Source organism: Bos taurus, chromosome 15 (genome assembly GCF_002263795.3).
Source record: "Bos taurus isolate L1 Dominette 01449 registration number 42190680 breed Hereford chromosome 15, ARS-UCD2.0, whole genome shotgun sequence".
Lineage (NCBI taxonomy): Eukaryota > Metazoa > Chordata > Mammalia > Artiodactyla > Bovidae > Bos > Bos taurus.
The window spans coordinates 5,944,885-5,965,064 of NC_037342.1; the positions used below are offsets into that span (position 1 = coordinate 5,944,885).

The following is a 20,180-nucleotide window of genomic DNA, read 5'->3' on the forward strand; positions in this document are numbered from 1 at the left end:
CCTGGGTGTTCATTGGAAGGACTGATGCTGAGGCTGAAACTCCAGTACTTTGGCCACCTTATGCAAAGAGTTGACTCATTGGAAAAGACCCTGATGCTGGGAGGGATTGGGAGCAGGAGGAGAAGGGGACGACAGATGAGATGGCTGGATGGCATCACCGACTCGATGGACATGAGTTTGAGTGAACTCCGGGAGTTGGTGAGGGAGGCCTGGCATGCTGTGATTCATGGGGTCGCAGAGTCGGACACGATTGAGCGACTGAACTGAGCTGAAAAATGGTATGCTGAAGCCCTCACCCCAGGTACCTATGCAACTAGCATCTCTGTTGATGTAATTAGCTAATATGAGGTTATACTAGATCAGGGTAGGTCTAAAAACTGATGTTTTTATAAGAAGAGCAGACACTAGATATCCAGTAGAGAAGGCCTTGTGAAGGTGGAGCAGAGTGGGAATGGTGCATCTATGTGCCAAGGATTGCCGGCAACCACCGGAAGCTGGAAAGAGGCAAGGAAGGATCTGCCCTAGAGCCTTTAGAGAGAAGGACATGACCCTCCTGACTCCTTGATTTGATCTGTAGCTTCCAGACTGTGTTAAAAAAAAAAAGGTTTCTCTTGTTTTAAGCTACCAAGTTGGTGACAGTTACAGCAGCTCTGGAAGCTGAAATAGTACATCTGCACTTAAGGAAATGAATCAATACAGAAAGTCAGAATTGAAACCCTGGTAAAGATAATTGGTATCTTCCCAGAGGAGCAGCAAAAAGGAGGGGTACCACCTCCTCTCCTGCCTCCTCCTTGGCTTCTAGAGTCTGAGCAAATGGGCGAGTTAGATCTGTTGTTCTTTATTTCTGTTTTCCCTGAGCTTCTCAAAAGGACACCCTCTACAGAAAACTAGGGTTTGCCAGACAAACAGAACTGTGCTGGGCACAAAATTCAGTAACTATTATTTAATTCAATTACACTGAGATGAGATGCATAAATTTGCTAATGGATTTTCTATTAAGAACTTTAAGATTTGTGGGATCATAATGGTTAGTCCCAGAAAAGGCAATGGTAACCCACTCCAGTACTCTTGCCTGGAAAATCCCTTGGACAGAGGGGCCTGGTAGGCTGCAGTCCATGGGGTCGCTAGGAGTTGGACACGACTGAGCGACTTCACTTTATTTTTTCACTTTCACGCATTGGAGAGGGAAATGGCAACCCACTCCAGTGTTCTTGCCTGGAGAATCCCAGGGACAGGGGGAGCCTGGTGGGCTGCCGTCTATGGGGTCGCACAGAGTCGGACATGACTGAAGCGACTTAGCAGCAGCAGCAGCAATGGTTAGTCCAGACACTGAAATTATTATAATATCCAGGGGGCCCAGGCTGGTGCTCTGGGATGACCCGGAGGAGTAGAATGGGGTGGGGGAGGGAGACTCAAGAGGGAGGGGACATATATATAATTATGACTGATTCATGTTGACGTACAGCAGAGACCACCATAGCACTGTAAGGAAATTATCCTCCAATTAAAAAATCATTATAATATATTGGCAGTTGTTGGAATGTAATACAATGCAGCTTATTACATAGTAAATATGTGAACTGTAAAATATATTTAACACTATCATATACTTTGTTCTTTTTCTGTTAGAATTTTTAAGCCCAGCAGATGATTAATTTAGTATAATTTTATACTTAATTTTGGTTCAAAATTTATCTATTAAATGAATTTAAAATAAATATTTTAAATGACTGACTTGTGATCTACTGAATTTCTTAATATACTACCATATAGTCCATCTAAAGTATAAAGGGAATTTTCAATATATTTGTGGGTATTTTCCCTTATCAGAAATATTATACTATTGATATTAAACTTTTAGGTATTGCTTCATAGGTTAATGAAATATTTTGTCAATATTCAATGTCTTCAAAGAGTCTCTTGAGTATGTCAATACTTTATTCTCAACTTACTTTATAAGATAAAATAGAAACTAGTATATACTATAATTTCATTTATTCACTTGTTCTACAATTAATCACCTACCTGTTCCAGGTACTGTGCTAGGAAAAGTGAGGGAAATAGATAAGCAATTCATTGTATCAATGTCAAATGGCAAAAGGACCTGTAAGAATTTGAGATTTCATTTTTAAGAGTCAATTTCAGACTATGGCATCTTCTAAAACTTCTTATGAAATCAGTTTTTACAGGCACAAAGATGGGAGATTCATTTCAGAATACCTGCTAGTGGTACCAGCTATTTATGACAGATTCTTGGCCCAAGCCTCATCTATGCATTTTCAACACAAGAACAGAATTCATGTTATTTTTTTAACCGTATTTCACAGGCAAAGAAAGTGAACAGCAATATAAAGTATAGTAAAGAATTTTAAACATTTGCCCTTTTCAAGGTTTTCTTGACAATGTGTGGTATTTTCTGGATGCTGTGTTGAAGTTTTGAGTACAAGAGATGTGAGAATCTAAGCTTAAAACTTAAGAATGATATTACTTTTATCTTAGGTTGAGTTTCTTCCAAAGCAAAGGCTAAGACAAGACCGTAGCACAGTCACTTTATTGGGGACGTGGTCCCAGCAAGCAAGAGTGAGGTTGAGCAAGCAGAATGAAACAGAAAGAGAGAAAGTTCATTAATTCAAGTACGTATCGCTGAGGTTTCTGCTGCAGGAGCTGGGGCTCAATTCCAGCAGGACTTACTGAGAAACTTACAAAACTCCTTTCAGTTGTTCACTTGTTCTCCAGTGGGTGGGAGGCTGGAACATTCGTCCTTCAGCTCCCCGCCCCACCACCAGGTAGCTCTAAGGAGTTGACCTGTCAGTCCCCATGGCAGCTCAATGCCCAAGCAAAAAGCACAAAGACACCCAGTGAGTGGTTAAGGGTGGACTGTGTAAGGTGAGTTATGCACAGCTGCACAGCTAAGCTCAGAGGTATGCTGGGAGACTGTCACACAGGGTGCCAGAGGCACCTCCTATAACTTTGTTGCTGGGAGATTAAAGTGAGAAATTAGAGTTGTCTTCTCTGGGGAAACTTACTCACCCGAAAAAAAAGGGTTTACAAATACCCAACCTATAGAAATCTCAGTGGGGCAAAGACTTACTACTTACCCCTATTAACATGATCCCCCTCTTCCTTTGCTGCAGTAAATTTCATTTGAGGTAGCAATGCAGCTAAAAGACTGCTTTGTAGCCTCGCTTATGGCTAGATATGGCCATGTGTCTAATTTCTTGCCAAAAAGTGTAAGCAGAATACTGTACGGGCTTCTAGAAAGAGACTGGGCATTTACTTTCTCTTCCTTCCTCTTTCCTGCTGCCTGTATGTGCTAAGTCACTTTTGTTTGACACTGTGCAACCCCACGGACTGCAGCCTGCCAGGTTCCTCTGTCCACGGGATTCTCCAGGCAAGAACACTGGAGTGGGTTGCCATTTCCTTGTCCGGCTGCCTGTAATGCAGACGCAATGGCACAAACTTGAGAAGCCCCCTGGACCACGAGGCACTGCCCCTGAGAGCTGGTGTTGCCAGGTGTCTGTGCCTACATCCCTGATAACGTGGTGTTGTCACACAAGCCTTGGACTACCAAATCTGGACGTGAGGGAGGAAGAAATGTTTCTTAATCATTTGGTACTTGGATTTTTTCTATTACATTCTAACCAAGAAGTCCAACTAATGTACCATATAAAGTGTCTGGAATCCACCCTACTGCCTTGCAGTAAAGGTCATCAACCAGCAGTCCTGCCAAAGCACACGTAGTTTCCAGTCAACTTTCTTGTCTCTCAATATTAAACAGATTTCAGATCAATCTCCAGACATTTTTTTAAAAGCTTCTAGTATCAAAAACAGACACCAAAACAGAAATTTTGAAGAAACAGACAATCCTGGAAGCAAAAGAAAATGTCAAAATAAATGAAAAAATACTTAACATTCTTTAAAAATAAGACATAGCTTACATCCAAAAAAATTAACAAAATACAAAAAAATAAAAGGATACTCAGAGAACTAGAAAAATCTCTTGGACATTAAAAATATAACTAAGATAAACTCAATAAGTGAGCTGGAAATAAAGTTGATGGAAAGTAATAAAGGATATATTGGAAACACAGAGATTCAACCCAAGAGTTCCAATAGCTTTGCATTCCAGAAAGAAAAAGAGGAAACTAGGTAGAAAGAAATTATCAAAGAAATAATAGAGGAAATTTTCCTTGAAGTTTTCATAATGAAAGAGCTCTCATTGCCAAGCAATGTACTGCAAAAAGACTCACATTAAGAGATATCTTTATAAAATTTCAGAATACCTGGGTAAAGAGACTTCCAAAATTATTCAGAAATAAAAAGAAACATACCAAGAATAAAAGGCTTTTCAATAACAACACTAGATTCTAGAAAAACAATGAAACAGAAACGTCAGAATTCTAAGGCAGATTGATATCAGCCTGATATTCCATAATCAGGCACACTCTCTGTAGAGTATGAAGACAGAATAAAGGGTATTCTAGACATGAAAAGACTCAAAACATGCACTTTCCTTGCAGCCTTTCTTAGACCCCCCACCCCCATTACCCATGGCTGCCTACATGTGTATTTGCTCCAGTCCGGTCAGACCTCCTGCAGCTCGTCTCTGCCGTGGTCCCTGCTTCCTTTCATTGCACCCTTTCTTAGACATGGCTGCCTACACGTGCATTTGCTCCAGTGCAGTCAGACCTCCTGCAGCTCATCTCTGCCATGGTCCCTCTTCCTTTCATTGCACCCTTTCTTAGACATGGCTGCCTACACGTGCATTTGCTCCAGTCCAGTCAGACCTCCTGCAGCTCGTCTCTGCCATGGTCCCTGCTTCCTGTGGCCTCCCTCCGCTCATATGCCTTCTCTTTTCCTCTTTGAGAACCAATCCTACACACTCTTCAAGAGCCAGCTGCAAGCTCAACCTGCTTGAAGCCTCTAGATCACACTCATCTGCAGTGATCTCAGTGCCTTTTGGGCCATTTCAGTCTTCAGAATCTTTACTGTGCATTTTGCCACTTTTTCTGTTTTACCTGGGGTTAGTCTGTGTATGTCTGAATTTTCCAACAAGTTTGGACCAGTGTCTTATTCTTTCTTGCATTAATAATGACAGGCAAAGAGTGAGTGCTCAATAAACATCTGGTATTTACCCAGTTAATTAGGATAATCTGATTCCTAAATCAATTGTCTTTTCACAATACTGTGTCTTTGAAAACTTTGTTCTTTGAAAAACAGACATGCCTTGTTTATTAGAAGACAGGAAGTAAGGAAGTATCTGTATCAAGAGCAAGACAACAGCTGAAATCATATTCCTCAGAAGAAGCAAAAAATTATAATTTTGCAAGCATAACAGGTGATTGCAACAAAAGATAAAAATTTTACAAAGAAAATTTTCTTGTTATACAAATATTATGGGCTTTGATTCAACCGAAAATTATTCAACTCCCAAGAATTTATGCATAGGAAAGCCTCCAACTTTGCAAGGGCAAAAGTAGCTTGGAGCCTCAGTTCGTATTATTTTAAATTCAATAATAACAGTGACTGTATTTACCAAACAAATCATAGATTATGATTGTGAAATCAACTCAACCTAAGAAAAAAAAAAGCATACCATGACACACTCCATGGCAAATGTCCTTTTCTGTTTTTAATTAAAGGATAATACAAGCCAATTCATGCCACGTCTCACTATTATTTTCTAAATTCTATGCAAACAGAACGAGGCTTCAACTGGAGAGAGAGGAATGAAGAACCTTCTTCTGCTTTTGGTCTTTGTAACACTGTCCTCTGCATTTCCTGCAGACCAAAGGATGGAAGACGAAGAGAACCTGCAACTGACTCAGGTACTGTCTCAGTAAATGTCATTCGTGGCTATCCATAAAAATTTCACTTTACTGATTGTCCGAGGACCTAAAAAGACAGCTCATTCTTACCAAAGAGTCCTGAACTTTTTTGTGAGGAGCTGATTTTCCTTTCCTTGGCCCTAAAGACGTCAGGAATGGTAGAGGGTGGAGAGTGGGGTGGGCTGGGAGAAAGGCAGGATTTGCTATTTAAGCACTGGATACAAGTGAGGAGAGAGTGAGCAGAGACAGAGTCAGCTCTGTGAGAACGGAGATCTCCATAAAAGCATCTGAAGACCAGCCAGGGGGACCCAAGTGTAGTTTGGAGCTCCTTATCCTACATGTACGAAAACCACGCTGCTTTGGAGATTCCCTCTAAAAATCAATCCAGGTACTTTGCCATATTTGATGGAATTACTTAAATGTGATTACATGTGAATAATCATATTTTCTCCATAATTTGTTTCAAGGAAACACCAAATGAAAGTAACAGTAAAAATGTGTATGACACAAGATCATCCAACACATAGAAGAAGCATGCTTCTCGTCTGTTAAAGTTTGGAGTTCCATAGCTCTATGGGTGTAGCCGGTTCTGGTCACACACAGCTCAATGAGCTTTTGGAAACTGAAAGAGAGGGTGACTCTTCTCCTTCCTCTTTGTTTTCTTCCTCTCCCCTCCCTTTCCCTTGTTATTTATTTCCTTTTCCCCTCCTGCTGCCGGAAAGGATCTCGGAAAGCTTGCTTCTCCTGAGATGGAGGTCTGCTCCCCTGTAGTCCGTGCCTTTTTTTGTCTTTTCGGTTAGGCATATCTCAACCAGTTCTACTCTCTTGAAATAGAAGGGAGTCATCTTGCTCAAAGCAGTAACAGAAGTCTCATAGATGGCAAAATCCGTGAAATGCAAGCGTTCTTTGGATTGACAGTGACTGGAAAACTGGACTCAAACACTCTGGAGATCATGAAGACACCCAGGTGTGGGGTGCCTGACGTGGGTCAGTATGGCTACACTCTCCCCGGGTGGAAGAAGTACAACCTCACCTACAGGTAATGCTCCTGCTCTTAATCTAAATTAACGTGAATGTTATCTCTAAGAAGCAAAGATAATAATGGTTTATTTTACCCAGCACTTCCTGTGTGCATAGCACTTGATAGGTTTTATTTATTCCACCCTCTCAAAAAACTTGCGACCTAGGCACCCCTGTTATTATCACCTTAAACACAGGAGAAACTGGAAGAAAAAAAAAAAAAACTTGTTTAGCATAGGCCAGTTTGCACAGCTCTTCTCAGCAGACTGGCTCTGCAAATATGCTCTAATCTCTAGCCTCTGCCACCTCCATAAAAACTCTAGGACCAGAACCTCTATGGTCTGACTGCAGATGCTTAAAGGTACAATTGAAGTGTGCTCAAGGGAAAATGAGAAAATGGAGTACAACCAGCTCATGTTGGAGACATGTATGAGTTAGATTGTCAAATCTCAGGTAGACCTCAACCAGCTCATGTTGGAGACATGTATGAGTTAGATTGTCAAATCTCAGGTAGACCTCGGATATCGCAAAGGAGCTGGCTTATCGGCAGAAAGAGGTTGAAGGGTGACCTGTGACCTGAGATAGAGGCAGTGGCCTTGAGCACTGCTCCAGAGCCCTCCTGGCTGGCCTTAAAAAGTCTAATAGTCCTTCCTTCTTCTTCTTGAGCCTTAGGGATTGAGGTAAAAGTAGATTTAGCAAAATAGAGAATATAAACAAAAGCAAGAGCTTTTCCTGAGAAACAAACTCTTTGTGGCTCTCAAGTGAGACTTAACATATGACACATGCATAAAACTGATTTCTATAAGCTGTTTGAGAAAATGAATCTCAGTTCTCTTCAGAAGATCGTATCATACAGTCATATGCACAGCAAATCCATGCATAAAATGATCTTCCACCTTAAGACATGACCTTAGGGAAGTCATTTAACCTCTTTGAGCCTCATTTGTCTAAGTGCAATCATACTACCTGATGAATAGCACAGATGAAAGACTGAATTATTAACATATAGCAAATGTAAAAGCACCTAATTTAAATGGTAAAGCATTGTAGAAATGTAGCGATAGCACCATACCAAAAGTTACTGCAGCATGTGATGGATAAGATAGAAATTATTTTCTTTTCCTAGTATATGTGTTTACATGCTTGTATAACAGCCAATTGATACATATCTGTTAATTTGTAAGAATTGTAAACTACACTCCTGATATGGCTCGAGCTGATGTGGATGAGGCTATCCAAAAAGGTTTAGAAGTGTGGAGCAAAGTCACTCCACTAATATTCACCAAGATTTCCAAAGGGATCGCTGACATCATGATTGCCTTTAAGACCCGAGGTAAGGTTTTCAGCAGAGAAAGCAATATAGCCATTTTCATCTTGGGAGCTTTGACGAGGCTGATCCTCTTACCCCCTGTTTCCCAGTCCATGGTTCGTGTCCTCGTTACTTTGACGGCCCCTTGGGAGTCCTCGGCCACGCCTTTCCCCCTGGTCTGGGATTGGGTGGAGACACTCACTTTGATGAGGATGAGAACTGGACCAAGGACGGAGTAGGTGAGCCCATTTTTCTTTACAAACAAAATGTTACTATTCATACAAATCCCTGAAAGGAATAGCTTTGTAATTAGTTGCTTTTTACTTCCCAGTTTCCCTATGATGTTTCATATTCCAGATGACATTGATGAAAGTGTTCAGTGTCTATTCAGACAACTGTGCTTGTACAGTTCAGAGCTTTATCCACATAGCACTTTCATAAAGCTGCTAATCCTGTTATTATCAGAACATTCTTCCCTTCCTCATATGTTCATTCATACATCTGCAATGCCTAAAGGGCCACTACATGTCTGGATCTATGCAAGGTGTCGTGCAGACCACAAAGTTGTTCTAGAAAAGTTCAGAGCTTCATGATCTTGGGTGGTGTATAAGGCCTAGACCCACTCACCACCATACAAGGCAGAAAGTACTGTGTATTATACCAATGGCAGAAGTCATCTCTAGCTTGAAGATTGAAAGAAGACTCTGCTGCTGCATCGCTTCAGTTGTGCCCAACTCTGTGCGACCCCACAGACGTAAGCCCACCAGGCTCCCCAGTCCCTGGGATTCTCCAGGCAAGAATATTGGAGTGGGTTGCCATTTCCTTCTCCAATGCATTCATGCATGCTAAGTCACTTCAGTTGTATCTGACTCTGAGCGACCCTATGGACAGCAGCCCTTCAGGCTCCACTGTCCACAGGATTTTCCAGGCAAGAATATTGGAGTAGGTTTCCATGACTCTGGGAGGTAGTAATTCCAAGTTAGTGATTGAAAGATGCTATGTGGGTACATGGCCCATAGGACGTCCATTTATATACATGAACCTCTTCACCTAACTCTTGCTTGTCTGCCAAAGAATTGGATCCTGGTCTTTATATTTGACTTATTTCTTTAGGCCATGGGCAGTGATTTTATTTCTCTTATTGGGCCTCCCTGGCATGAAGATAAGTGATATTTTATTATGTTTCAAATAAAAAAACAAAACTTTGTTATCTGAATCCCATGGATGGAGGAGCCTGGTAGGCTGCAGTCCACAGGGTCGCTAGGAGTCGGACACGACTGAGCGACTTCAATTTCACTTTTCACTTTTCATGCATTGGAGGAAGAAATGGCAACCCACTCCAGTGTTCTTGCCTGGAGAATCCCAGGGACGGGGGAGCCTGGTAGGCTGCTGTCTATGGAGTCGCACAGAGTCAGACACGACTGAAGCGACTTAGCAGCAGCAGCAGCAGCAGCAAACAAAGGAGCAGTTCGGTAGACTCTCAGGTTCTCTCTACTCTTTTTTTTCTGTCATTTACCACAGTCATCATGTCTCTGGTATTTGGTTTCCAGGGTTCCAGGAAAGAGGATGCTGTGGCTTTCTGGTGGGTGGTACACAAGCCCACAATTCAGTCCTGACCACATAACTCTATGTAGTCTGTGAGTCAGTCATAGTTTCTGCAAAACTGAAAGCCAGTGACTCAAAATGACGCACAGCCTCTCCTTGCTAAGTCTGAGCACGTGATGGAAGTGTTCTTCCAAGAGCTAGGCAACAAAGAGGGGAAAGGACTCCATGCTGGCTGAACTTCAAGGGGAGTTTGGAGGTGGTGGCTGCACTGCCACAGAGGTAACATTACAGCCAAGAAAGTGAAAGAGGTAGGGTGACCCCAGGGTCCAAATGACAGAGGAGTTGAAGGGACCGGGTCTGTCTCCTGCTGAGATGTGTTCCAATATTTTCCTGGATTTGGCCTGAAGGTCGGGTGGATACATCCAATCAGGCAGGTATAGGAAATATTCTAGTGCTCACCAAAGTCAGAAATGACTCCCCTCACTCAGCCAGGCTTTACTTGCATATCTAGAAGCAGAGATTAGTCTCAGGTTTCACTATCATTTTTTTAAAAATATTTATCTATTTATATTTAGCTGCATTGGGTCTTAGTTGCATCAAGTGGGCTCAGTTGTTCCATGGCATGTGGGATCTTAGTTCCCTGACCAGGAATTGAAACTCATCTCCCCTGTACTGCAAGGCAGATTTGTAACCACTGGACCAGCAGAGAAGTCCCCTCATTATCATTGTATCCCTATTAGTTCCAATTTGTTGCTGTTTGCCGCTAAGTTGTATCTGACTCTTTTGCCACCCCATGGACTGTAGCCCACCAGGCTCCTCTGTCCATGAGATTCTCTAGGCAAGAATACAGGAGTGGGTTGCCATGTCCTCAACCAGGGAATCTTCCTAATGCAGGGACTGAATCCATGTCTCCTGCACTGGCAGGCAGACGCTTCCCACCTGGGAAGCCCATTAATTCCAACACTTAGTGGTAAAAGGCTTCCCTGGTGGCTCAGAGGTTAAAGCATCTGCCTGGAATGCGGGAGACCCGGGTTCAATCCCTGGGTCGGGAAGATCCCCTGGAGAACGAAATGGCAACCCACTCCAGTACTCTTGCCTGGAGACTCCCATGGAGGGAAGAGCCTGGTAGGCTACAGTCCATGGGGTCACAAAGAGTCGGACACGACTGAGAGACTTTCCTTACCTTACCTTACCTTAGTGGTAAAGTACTATTCCCCACACTGCAACTGGCCCCTTGCCAAAGGGGATGTGTGGGATGGATTATGAAAAACTCCAGAGGGTCCTGGGCCCCAAGCTGGCAAAACTTGCCTGAGCAAAGCAGAGGATAAACATAGCCCTCCACCAAGTTCCGGGTGGATAGCCAGGCAACAATATTAAAAAGGGGTGTTTTGTAACTGCTTTATTGTAATACATTCCCTCAGGGTTGAAATTATTGGACCTGGGGATCCCTAATCTTATAACTCTCAGCTTTCTGGCCTACACGGGAAAATGTTTTCCTGTTCTCTAATAAAAATGTAAAATCTCAAGCATCCAATCAAGCATCTCCAATCAAATGGATTTTTTTAAATAGAAAATTTGGCAATAATGTATAATATACCTTTTTACGTATATGTGGGCTCTCTTTATGCAAAGGGCACAAAAGTCTTAGTGCAACTCCGTCAAAAGCAATAGACAGCAGGCATCTGCTAATCCCACTGCTTCCTAAGGGGTTGGAAGTCACTGCATGGTGATATCAGAGAGATCTGAACACATGGAGAGGGTTTCCTGGGAATCTCCCAAAGTGAGGCCAGTTTCAAACCTGTATGTGAATGTAAATGCTTCACACACATATGCACTGGCACCAGGCAACTGAAACAGCCCTCAGAGACCACTACAGATGCAGGGCTGGGCTGCAGAAGAGCAGTGGTCTGTGGCATGGGGGAACCTACATGCAGGAAGATGACACAACTTATCTATAATAAGGGCAAAAAAAACCTTGCAAAGCACCAGTCCTTAGCAAACATTCAGAAAGTGTTTGACACTGATAATTATCTTGGTGATTATTAATACTAATGATAATGGTGATGATTAAGTGATTTCTAGGAGAAAAAAAAATTCACAAAGGTACTGATGTATAATGCCCAAACTTATCTATTTAGTTGCATCTCCAAGAAGGCAGAAATGAAATCTTTTTTCTACTGTATCATACAGCCTATAATATTGTCAGTACATGAGAAATGCTCTACAAATAATAGTAAATGAAGCCTTTCAACAGTCCTTTACTCAAAATCTACTCTAATCCATGCTTTGTAATATAACTGGAATATACAATAGCGTACAACACACAGACTCTACTCTCCAGGGGTTTACAGTCTAGACGGCACATTCTATAAATGGCATTTAAAGTTAGTATGATCAACCTTGGGATAAAAGGTACTATGGCAATGTAATAGGAGCACCTAAAAGAAATTCCAGCCCATATACAGAGGTCAGGGAGGAAGTGACGCCAACCTGAGACTTGAAGGCTCTGCAGGAATTCTGAAGCAAAGTGGAGTAAAAAGTGTTCTAGACAGAATAACCCAACCAACTCAAGTATCAGAACTGTAATGGAGCAGAAGGCTAAAATGGTGTAGATTAGAATCCTATATAGAGGGTCTTGAGAGCCAGAATAAAAGTTTGCACTTCGTTTAGATGATCTGAATTTTAATTACTTCTTTAAAGAGTCACTTGTCCCATCCCTGTTCAAAAGCACACAAAGTGATGTTGCCAGCCAGACAAGGGGAGGCAGCAAAAGCCAGAGCAAAAAGCATGAAAGTCCATGAATAATTCTTTGCCTTTCCATGGTTGTTTTATGCAAACATCACTGGACAAGGCTCCATCACAAAAGGCTCAGCATTTTCCTTAGTATCCATAGGTTTAGCTGCAAGTCCAAGGACAGTCTTTTTGATATACTTAGAAGCTTACAGACTGTAGGAGAGACAGACAAACAAAAAGGCAATTCCAACCATGCATGGTACAACTTCTGGTGTGGATAAGTAGAGTATTCCAGTCTTGTCCAGGAGGAACATCTAACCATCCTTTCATCCAAATAAAAGCCTGGATATCCAGCACCCATTACTAAACTGTTTATTAGTCCCCAGGAAGATAATTAAGACATGGTCTCTGGACTGAAAGGGTGCACAACTTAGGGAAAGAAAAAAAGAATGCAGTACTTATTTGCAAAGACAGAATTAAGCTCAGTCTACAGAAGCAGAGAGAGGTGCAATTAAGTCAACCCGGATAGGAGCTGGGGGAAAGAAGTCTTGTGACGATGACTCTGGAGGGGGTCCCTGAGGCCTATGCAGGACAGATGGGTGAAGGGGGTGAAAGAGATAATACTCTGGGCAGAAGTGATGGAGATACAGAGACACAGATGAAAAAGAGCATGGCATAGATGAGAAATGCAAGTGATTCCACATGGCTAGCTCAGGGAAAATGAAAATAAAATATGAGGCTGGGGAAAAAAGCAGGGACTAGTTCATGGAAGGCTGTGTTTAGGTATTTGGACTTGATCCTACAACCAGTGGAGAATCTCTGAAGAATATAAGTAGGGGAAATATGATCATGTACAGATGCCTAACAACAACCCAAAACTGGTGGCTTTTTTTTTTTTCCCACTACTATCCATTTCGAGACACCTGTTTTCTGCCATCTGCTTGCTCTGGGTTACATTTCTCCATGATGTGACTAATACCAATTATCACTGTTGAAAAATTTCCCAGATAAATAATGGTTCATGTGTCATAAGAATTGTCTGTTTGACAAGCCTTTTTTTTTCATTTCTCTCAGTTACTTCCTAATCTCAGATGCAATCATTCTTCTGATTGACTAACATACTCATGTTTTCCGTTTTTGTTAAGGATTCAGCTTATTTCTTGTGGCAGCTCATGAATTTGGCCATTCACTGGGGCTCTCTCACTCCAGTGATCAAACAGCGTTGATGTTCCCAAACTATGTCTCCTTGGATCCTAGCAAATACCCACTTTCTCAGGACGATATCAACGGAATCCAATCCATCTACGGTGAGCAATAAATCTGAATATATGTGAACTGAATTGAAGGCTTTCCAGGAAGGACGTTGAGAAAAATCACTTCTCGAAATATTATTATGAGGAAAGTATTCTCTTGGGAAAGATCCTTCTGTAGGTATTTCCACATGCCTTCTTAGTTCACTGAGGTTTTTTTTTTTTCATCAAAGCAGGGCCACCTAAGGTACCTGAGAAGCCAAAGGGACCCACTCTACCTCATGCCTGTGACCCCGATTTGACTTTTGATGCTATCACCACTTTCCGCAGAGAAGTAATGTTCTTTAAAGGCAGGTAAACCCATTCCCTTAAACACCTCAACTTCCTGTGAAGTTTTTCTTTTCAAGAGATTTGGGGATAAGAGAATATATCTTGCTTTTTGTTTTATAACTGTCTACATTGCTTGAATGTATTACTCTGTGCACATACCTCTTACCTGTTTGATAAATTGTTGTTTTTTCAAATGGTTATTATCTACTTAATTTTTCGAGTAACTGCCATTCCACTCTCCACAGAGGTGACACCGCTTTACATTCCTACCAACAACAACTAATGGTCCAGTTTCTCCACATCCTCACCAATGCTTGTGCTCTGTTTTTTCATCCCTGCTCAATGTCACCTCTCGGAGAATGTGTTCTGTGGCCTAATCTCCACCCTCCCAGGTAGAGGTGAGCCGCTCTTTCCTCTGTGATACCATTGTTTTCATTTACACCCCATCCCATCCCCTATCAGTCACTCAGTAGGTCTTGTCAAGTCCTACTGCAGACACATCGATGGCCTATGTCCACTCCCTTCTCTCCGTCTCCACCACCATCTCCAGCTCATCCAAGCTACCATCATTTCTCATCTCCTACTCCAAAAGCCTATTTACTAGCCTGCTTGTTTCTGCTCCCATCTTTCATACATGCAACAATAATAAATTAATTTTTAAATGTTTTTAAGGAAATTTTTTAATTGCCATTGAACCAGAGTCTACTTTCAGTAACTTCTTAGCTAAAATAATACCACAATCCCGACGATGTCCTGGACCTGGCTTACACCTGGCTACAGAAGCGGAGAGAGGTGCAATTAAGTCTAGGAGTTAGAGATTCAATTATTAAATTTTCAAGAATTTTGTAAACTAGCTCATATTGATTTAGTACCTTGAAATTGGCCTTGGTTGGAGTACCTACACCCTGACAATCACCAAATGATAAAAATTAGGTCTTTTTCCCGGAGAAGGCAATGGCATCCCACTCCAGTACTCTTGCCTGGAAAATCCCTTGGATGGAGGAGACTGGTGGGCTGCAGTCCATGGGTCGCTAAGAGTCAGACACGACTGAGTGACTTCACTTTCACTTTTCACTTTCACGCATTGGAGAAGGAAATGGCAACCCACTCCAGTGTTCTTGCCTGGAGAATCCCAGGGACAGGGGAGCCTGGTGGGCTGCAGTCGAAGTGACTTAGCAGCAGTAGCAGGTCTTTTTCCTACCTGGAGAGCCAGTTGTGAAATATGCATCAATGGACCATTCCTCGAAGTTGAATCAACAAAGTGTTAGCTGTGGTAGGAAATCTCTTCTCTCACTATGTAGTTACTGCACTTAACTTGCAACATGGTGTGCCAGTTATGTATACCATGGCCACACTTTCAGAGCAAAGTGTCAGGACATTTACCATCTGACAAGGATATAGGGGCAAAAGGAAAGAACATGTGAAATCAGACTCCTTCCACCCATGACTATGTAGCACTACAGTTCATGGGGTCACAGTGTCAGATACAACTTGGCGACTGAACAGCACCAACAGTGACATGCTGTCATACCATGCTCCTGATAGCTGAGGCTGAGAGGCCACTTGTCAGGGATGGGTTCCCAGCATGGGAAGAAAAATGAACTATAAGGACTTTTCAGACCTTGCTCACGGATCTACCTCAGAGCTTTACAGCCAGAAGGGAAATCTGAGGAAATATTTAGCAATGACAATAATAACATTTTTAATTCTAGCAATCAATACCAGAAATTTTTTCTTAGAATGCTTGGTGTTGACTTAGAATATTGGGAATTGCTGCTTTGGCAAAAATGAAGTGACCAAATACACTGAGAACTGTTAATGAGACTTCCATGGGTAGTTTGCTACTCTAAGTACCCAAAAGAGTGGGCACAAAGGCATGTCCTGACTTTGGTGATCCAAAGGGTAGAACTGAATTCATAACCACCTAAAATTTCTGAGGAAAATTATGCTAATGCTATAAACTGATGAAAATATCAACCAATTAGATAAAGTCAAGTCTAAGTTTGCAGTGGTTTCATTGAAATAGATACACATAGACTGTATATAAAGTATGGTTTCCTGTCTAACACAGGCACATATGGAGGATCTATTATGACATCACTGATGTTGAATTTGAATTAATCTCTTCATTCTGGCCATCTCTGCCAGCTGATATTCACGCTGCATATGAGAACCCCATCGACAAGATTCTGGTTTTTAAAGGTAACATTGCCTATCATTATTCCTCTTCTCCTTGTGTATGCCTGAACTAGTTAGCGGATATTTTAATTCAAGGAATATAATCTTCATGCATGAGCCAAATGGACAGGGCTTCTGCTCTGACCTTAAGTTCCTATTATAAAGAACAACTATCCAAGGATTCTCTCTGGCTGTAAAGATAAACGTCATCCCAAGTGCACAGGAGAGAAGAAACCTGTATAACAAAAACTAAAAAGTCTTTTTTTCTGCCAAATAAAGGTAACCCATCTCTCTTCTTATATTCCCTTTTTACTAGGGCTGCTAGATGTGGCAAATAAAAATACAAGATGGTTTCAATTTCAGACAAATAAAAAATAACTTTTTAGTTTAAGTGTGCACATTGTAATATTTTGGATATACTTATACCAAAAATTAATCACTGTTTACTTGAAATTCAGATTCAGATTCAATTGGTATCTTATATTCAATCTAGCAACCCTACTTTCCAGGAGGATTTTATCAGATTACTTGCCTTTAAGAACATTAGGGCATGGAAATTTAGGAGAACAAATATACTTGATAGTTTTGTCAGCATTAGAGAAGAATCAGTATAATGAACTCAACTGACATGGGTATGCATACCATGAACTATGAAAGTGAAAGTGTTAGCGTCCATGGAATTCTCCAGGCAAGAATACTGGAATGGGTAGCCATTTCCTAGGTATATATTATTTGTGTAATATTAATGATATGTAAGCAGCTAAAGAACATGGTAAGAGTAAATGGAGACATAAGATTACTAAATCTTTAAGATTTGCACCTGAAAGGAACTAGGAATCTAATTATTTTCAAACTTCTTAAGACACCTATTTCTCCCTTTAGGAAATAAATCAGAAGATAATCACTCTCCCTCTCGTCCTAGATGACAACTTCTGGGTGATCAGAGGATATGCTGTCTTACCAGATTATCCCAAATCCATCTATACTCTTGGCTTTCCAAGACGTGTGAAGAAAATTGATGCAGCTGTGTGTGACCGCAGCACAAGAAAGACCTACTTCTTTGTGGGCATTTGGTGCTGGAGGTAAGTTTGCAGACAATTGGCCCCTTGTTTTAGTCTGGAGAAAAATATCCACAAAGCATCACTTTAACACTGTCTTCCAAATGTGTTATGTTGAAGACAATCTTAGGTGGTTGGCATTCACCAAACAAAAGAATGTTTCAGTCAGGTCAAAGATCTTTCTCCAGCTTATAAAAATAAAGCTAAAATAATAAGGCTGGTGGTGCCAACCAAGCTGCCAGTGACAAACATATTCAGTCAAAATCATTGAAACTCCGGAAAGGGCCCTTTGATTTAATAGTTCCTCAGAATAGTATCGATCTGGTAAATTATGTGGCTTTTTTCCCTCATAATTCCTTGTTTTTAAGACACTGTCAGAGATCTGACCAAATATACTCTTTGCCATTTTTAATTATTGATCCTACTAGTTTTCTTCCAATAGGATTACTTTTTTCCTACATATTTGCTTGACTCCAAGTTGTGCAGTAAAAAAATTAGTCCTCTTCCCTGAAACAAAGGTCCCCCCAAAACCTTTCAAATCCATGTCTCCAGGTATGATGAAGTGACCCAAACCATGGACAAAGGGTACCCACGGAGAGTGGTAAAGTACTTCCCAGGAATTGGCCTCCGAGTGGACGCCGCTTTCCAACACAAAGGTAAGCCTCAGCGCCTGACTATTAGGATACTTAGAAGGCTTTACTGACTGTGAAAGAATTCAGCATGAAAACTTAAATGTTTCCATTTTAATGTCCTTTTACTACTTTGAGTACATGTAATAATAAACTGTGGGGATCTTATCAAAATTGAATAGTAAATTTGAGTTATATTCTCTGACATACTACTTCGAAACTATGCAAAAGGTATCAAAATTATCACTGATCATAGATGTCTGATAAAGATACCCCTGAAGAGTTTCAAGTGTGAAACATGACTGGGCATCTGAACTGAACAGTGATTCTCAAACCTCAATGTATATAGTTTAATAAACACAGTTTAGGGTTTGTATATGAAGCGACAAGTTCCTTAGAGTTTCTGAGGCAGTAGGATTGTGCCAGGAATCTACAGTTTTAAAAGAACCTTGGGCAAATTAATGAATCAGTCCAGCTACTATATCTTCAAAAACAACAGAGCAGACCATGGAGTAAGCAGAAGTCTAAAGATATTTTTGAGTATCGCCATCTTTTATTCTAGTGAAATTTAATACAGAACCTCAGAACTTAAAACAGATAAAGCAGAGCAGCTTTAGGAAAATGAGATAGGGCCCAAGACCATACTCATAGAGGCCTCTTTCTCCCCCTCACTGGGACATTTTTTGGAAACCTAGTCTGAGAACCTCTGGTATAAACTACAGCCCCTTGAAATTCATGTTTCATACCTTGGCTTTTTCCTCAGGGAAATAAAACTAATATTTTTCATGTGACTGGGTAAAGTAAAATGTATGTATATAGTTACACATTTATTTTCTCTCCATATCATGTTCAATTATTGTATTCTACATTCATAAAATTGAAAAGTATAGAACAATTATACAGTTGTATAAGATAACTAATCATGATTCTCTCTCTCTAGGATTCTTCTATTTCTTCCGTAGATCAAAACAATTTGAATATGATCCTAAGGCAAAGACCGTTACCCGAATAATGAAAACCAATACTTGGCTTCAGTGTAAAGAACCGTTAAATTCATCATCTGATTTTACAATCAGTGAGGGAAAAGTACATTCAGGAGTGGAGATGTTTCATTATAAAAGTTTAAATTTTCTTATTTTTAGTATTGTTCACATGATGAACAAAATCTACAGTTACCAATAAATTCATAGACCTAAAATAAACCTCAAGGGATCTTTTAATCTGAACTCTGCTTCAAATTAGAACAGAACTGTTCTTTAACATCAAGTCTCCAGGCCTAGTTATAAATATCTATTGAATGAAGAGTGAAACAGCTGTTTTGAGCTGCCTGATTCTTTTTACAGGAAGTTATGTATAAACAAAACTCTCACTGGACTTGAAGCATATTTTATGTTTTGTAGACTTGAAGAAGTAAGCTATGTGTCTTGTAATAACAAAATACTGAAGACATTTATTAAACCAATCTTTAGCATTCTATTTTGTCTGGACCTTTGGAGTTGGAGAGGCTCAATAAACTGCAACCCACATCCCTACCCATGTTTTGAATCTACTGAGAAATATACAGTTGGGAGAGTACAATACCACCTTTATTACTGAAAAGCTTATGCTAGAGAACGTATCTGTGGAGGAGCAATCTTCCTAATATCAAATTCTAGAGTGAGACATCCTTACTCACAAGCCATGGGAAGAACTAGAAAGCACCCTGCCTCCCCATGGAAAAGAGAGCTACGTACAGACTGCATGGAGCCCAAAGAGGAAGAAATGAGGATGGAGGCACATGTGTCTAGTTCCTGCTCCCAAATCCACCAATCAAATAAGTGATTCTGCCTCCCAAAGAGAGGAGTGAGAACCTAGAGAGATGCCGGAAGTGCTACACTAAAGATAACCCCCCCCAACAATTCAGAAACTAGCAGGAGTAGGCAAGTAATGTTCCCTCCAACCCTCACCCTCCAAGCAGAGACCAGCTCATTGAACCATTCCTTAGAAAGCTTAAAAGCAAGTTTTGTGCACACTGTCCTCATATATCATATACAAGAAATGTGGAAATTTCTTGTGTTTCCTGTGTATGTGGGTCGTGTCTGCTCAGTTGTGTCTAACTCTTTGCAACGCAGTGGACTGTAGCCCACAGGGCTCCTCTGTCCATGGGAGTTTCTAGGCAAGAATACTGGATTGGGTTGCCATTTCCTTCTCCAGTTTATGGGTCAGCTGTTCTTATACCTATTGGTAGAAAGTTCCTGTCCTCTGTTATACATGTACATGTTGGGTTTCTAAATTCTTGTGGTTAAGTTTTGCCTTTACAT

General features: G+C 41.0%; 1 protein-coding gene across 2 annotated transcripts; it reads left to right on the plus strand.

Annotated features, from left to right (window-relative positions):
* Positions 1–5,701: 5,701 nt before the first annotated feature.
* On the plus strand, positions 5,702–19,356 carry MMP27 (matrix metallopeptidase 27). 2 transcript variants are annotated; one of them, XM_059874730.1, is made up of 10 exons: positions 5,702–5,828; positions 6,629–6,867; positions 8,033–8,181; positions 8,268–8,396; positions 13,581–13,742; positions 13,919–14,039; positions 16,087–16,217; positions 17,116–17,275; positions 17,804–17,907; positions 18,821–19,356. In XM_059874730.1, exons 1-10 carry the CDS (start codon positions 5,730–5,732, stop codon positions 19,060–19,062), a joined length of 1,536 nt encoding a protein of 511 aa, XP_059730713.1. In that variant the 5' UTR covers positions 5,702–5,729; the 3' UTR covers positions 19,063–19,356.
* Positions 19,357–20,180: the final 824 nt, after the last annotated feature.

Bases quoted from the DNA above. Each gene is read 5' to 3' on its own strand.
- MMP27 (XM_059874730.1), top strand. From the start codon at position 5,730: ATGAAGAACCTTCTTCTGCTTTTGGTCTTTGTAACACTGTCCTCTGCA. The intron at 8,397-13,580 runs GTGAGCCCATTT...GTTTTTGTTAAG, and splicing joins CTGGACCAAGGACGGAGTAG to GATTCAGCTTATTTCTTGTG. The intron at 13,743-13,918 runs GTGAGCAATAAA...TTTTCATCAAAG, and splicing joins CGGAATCCAATCCATCTACG to CAGGGCCACCTAAGGTACCT.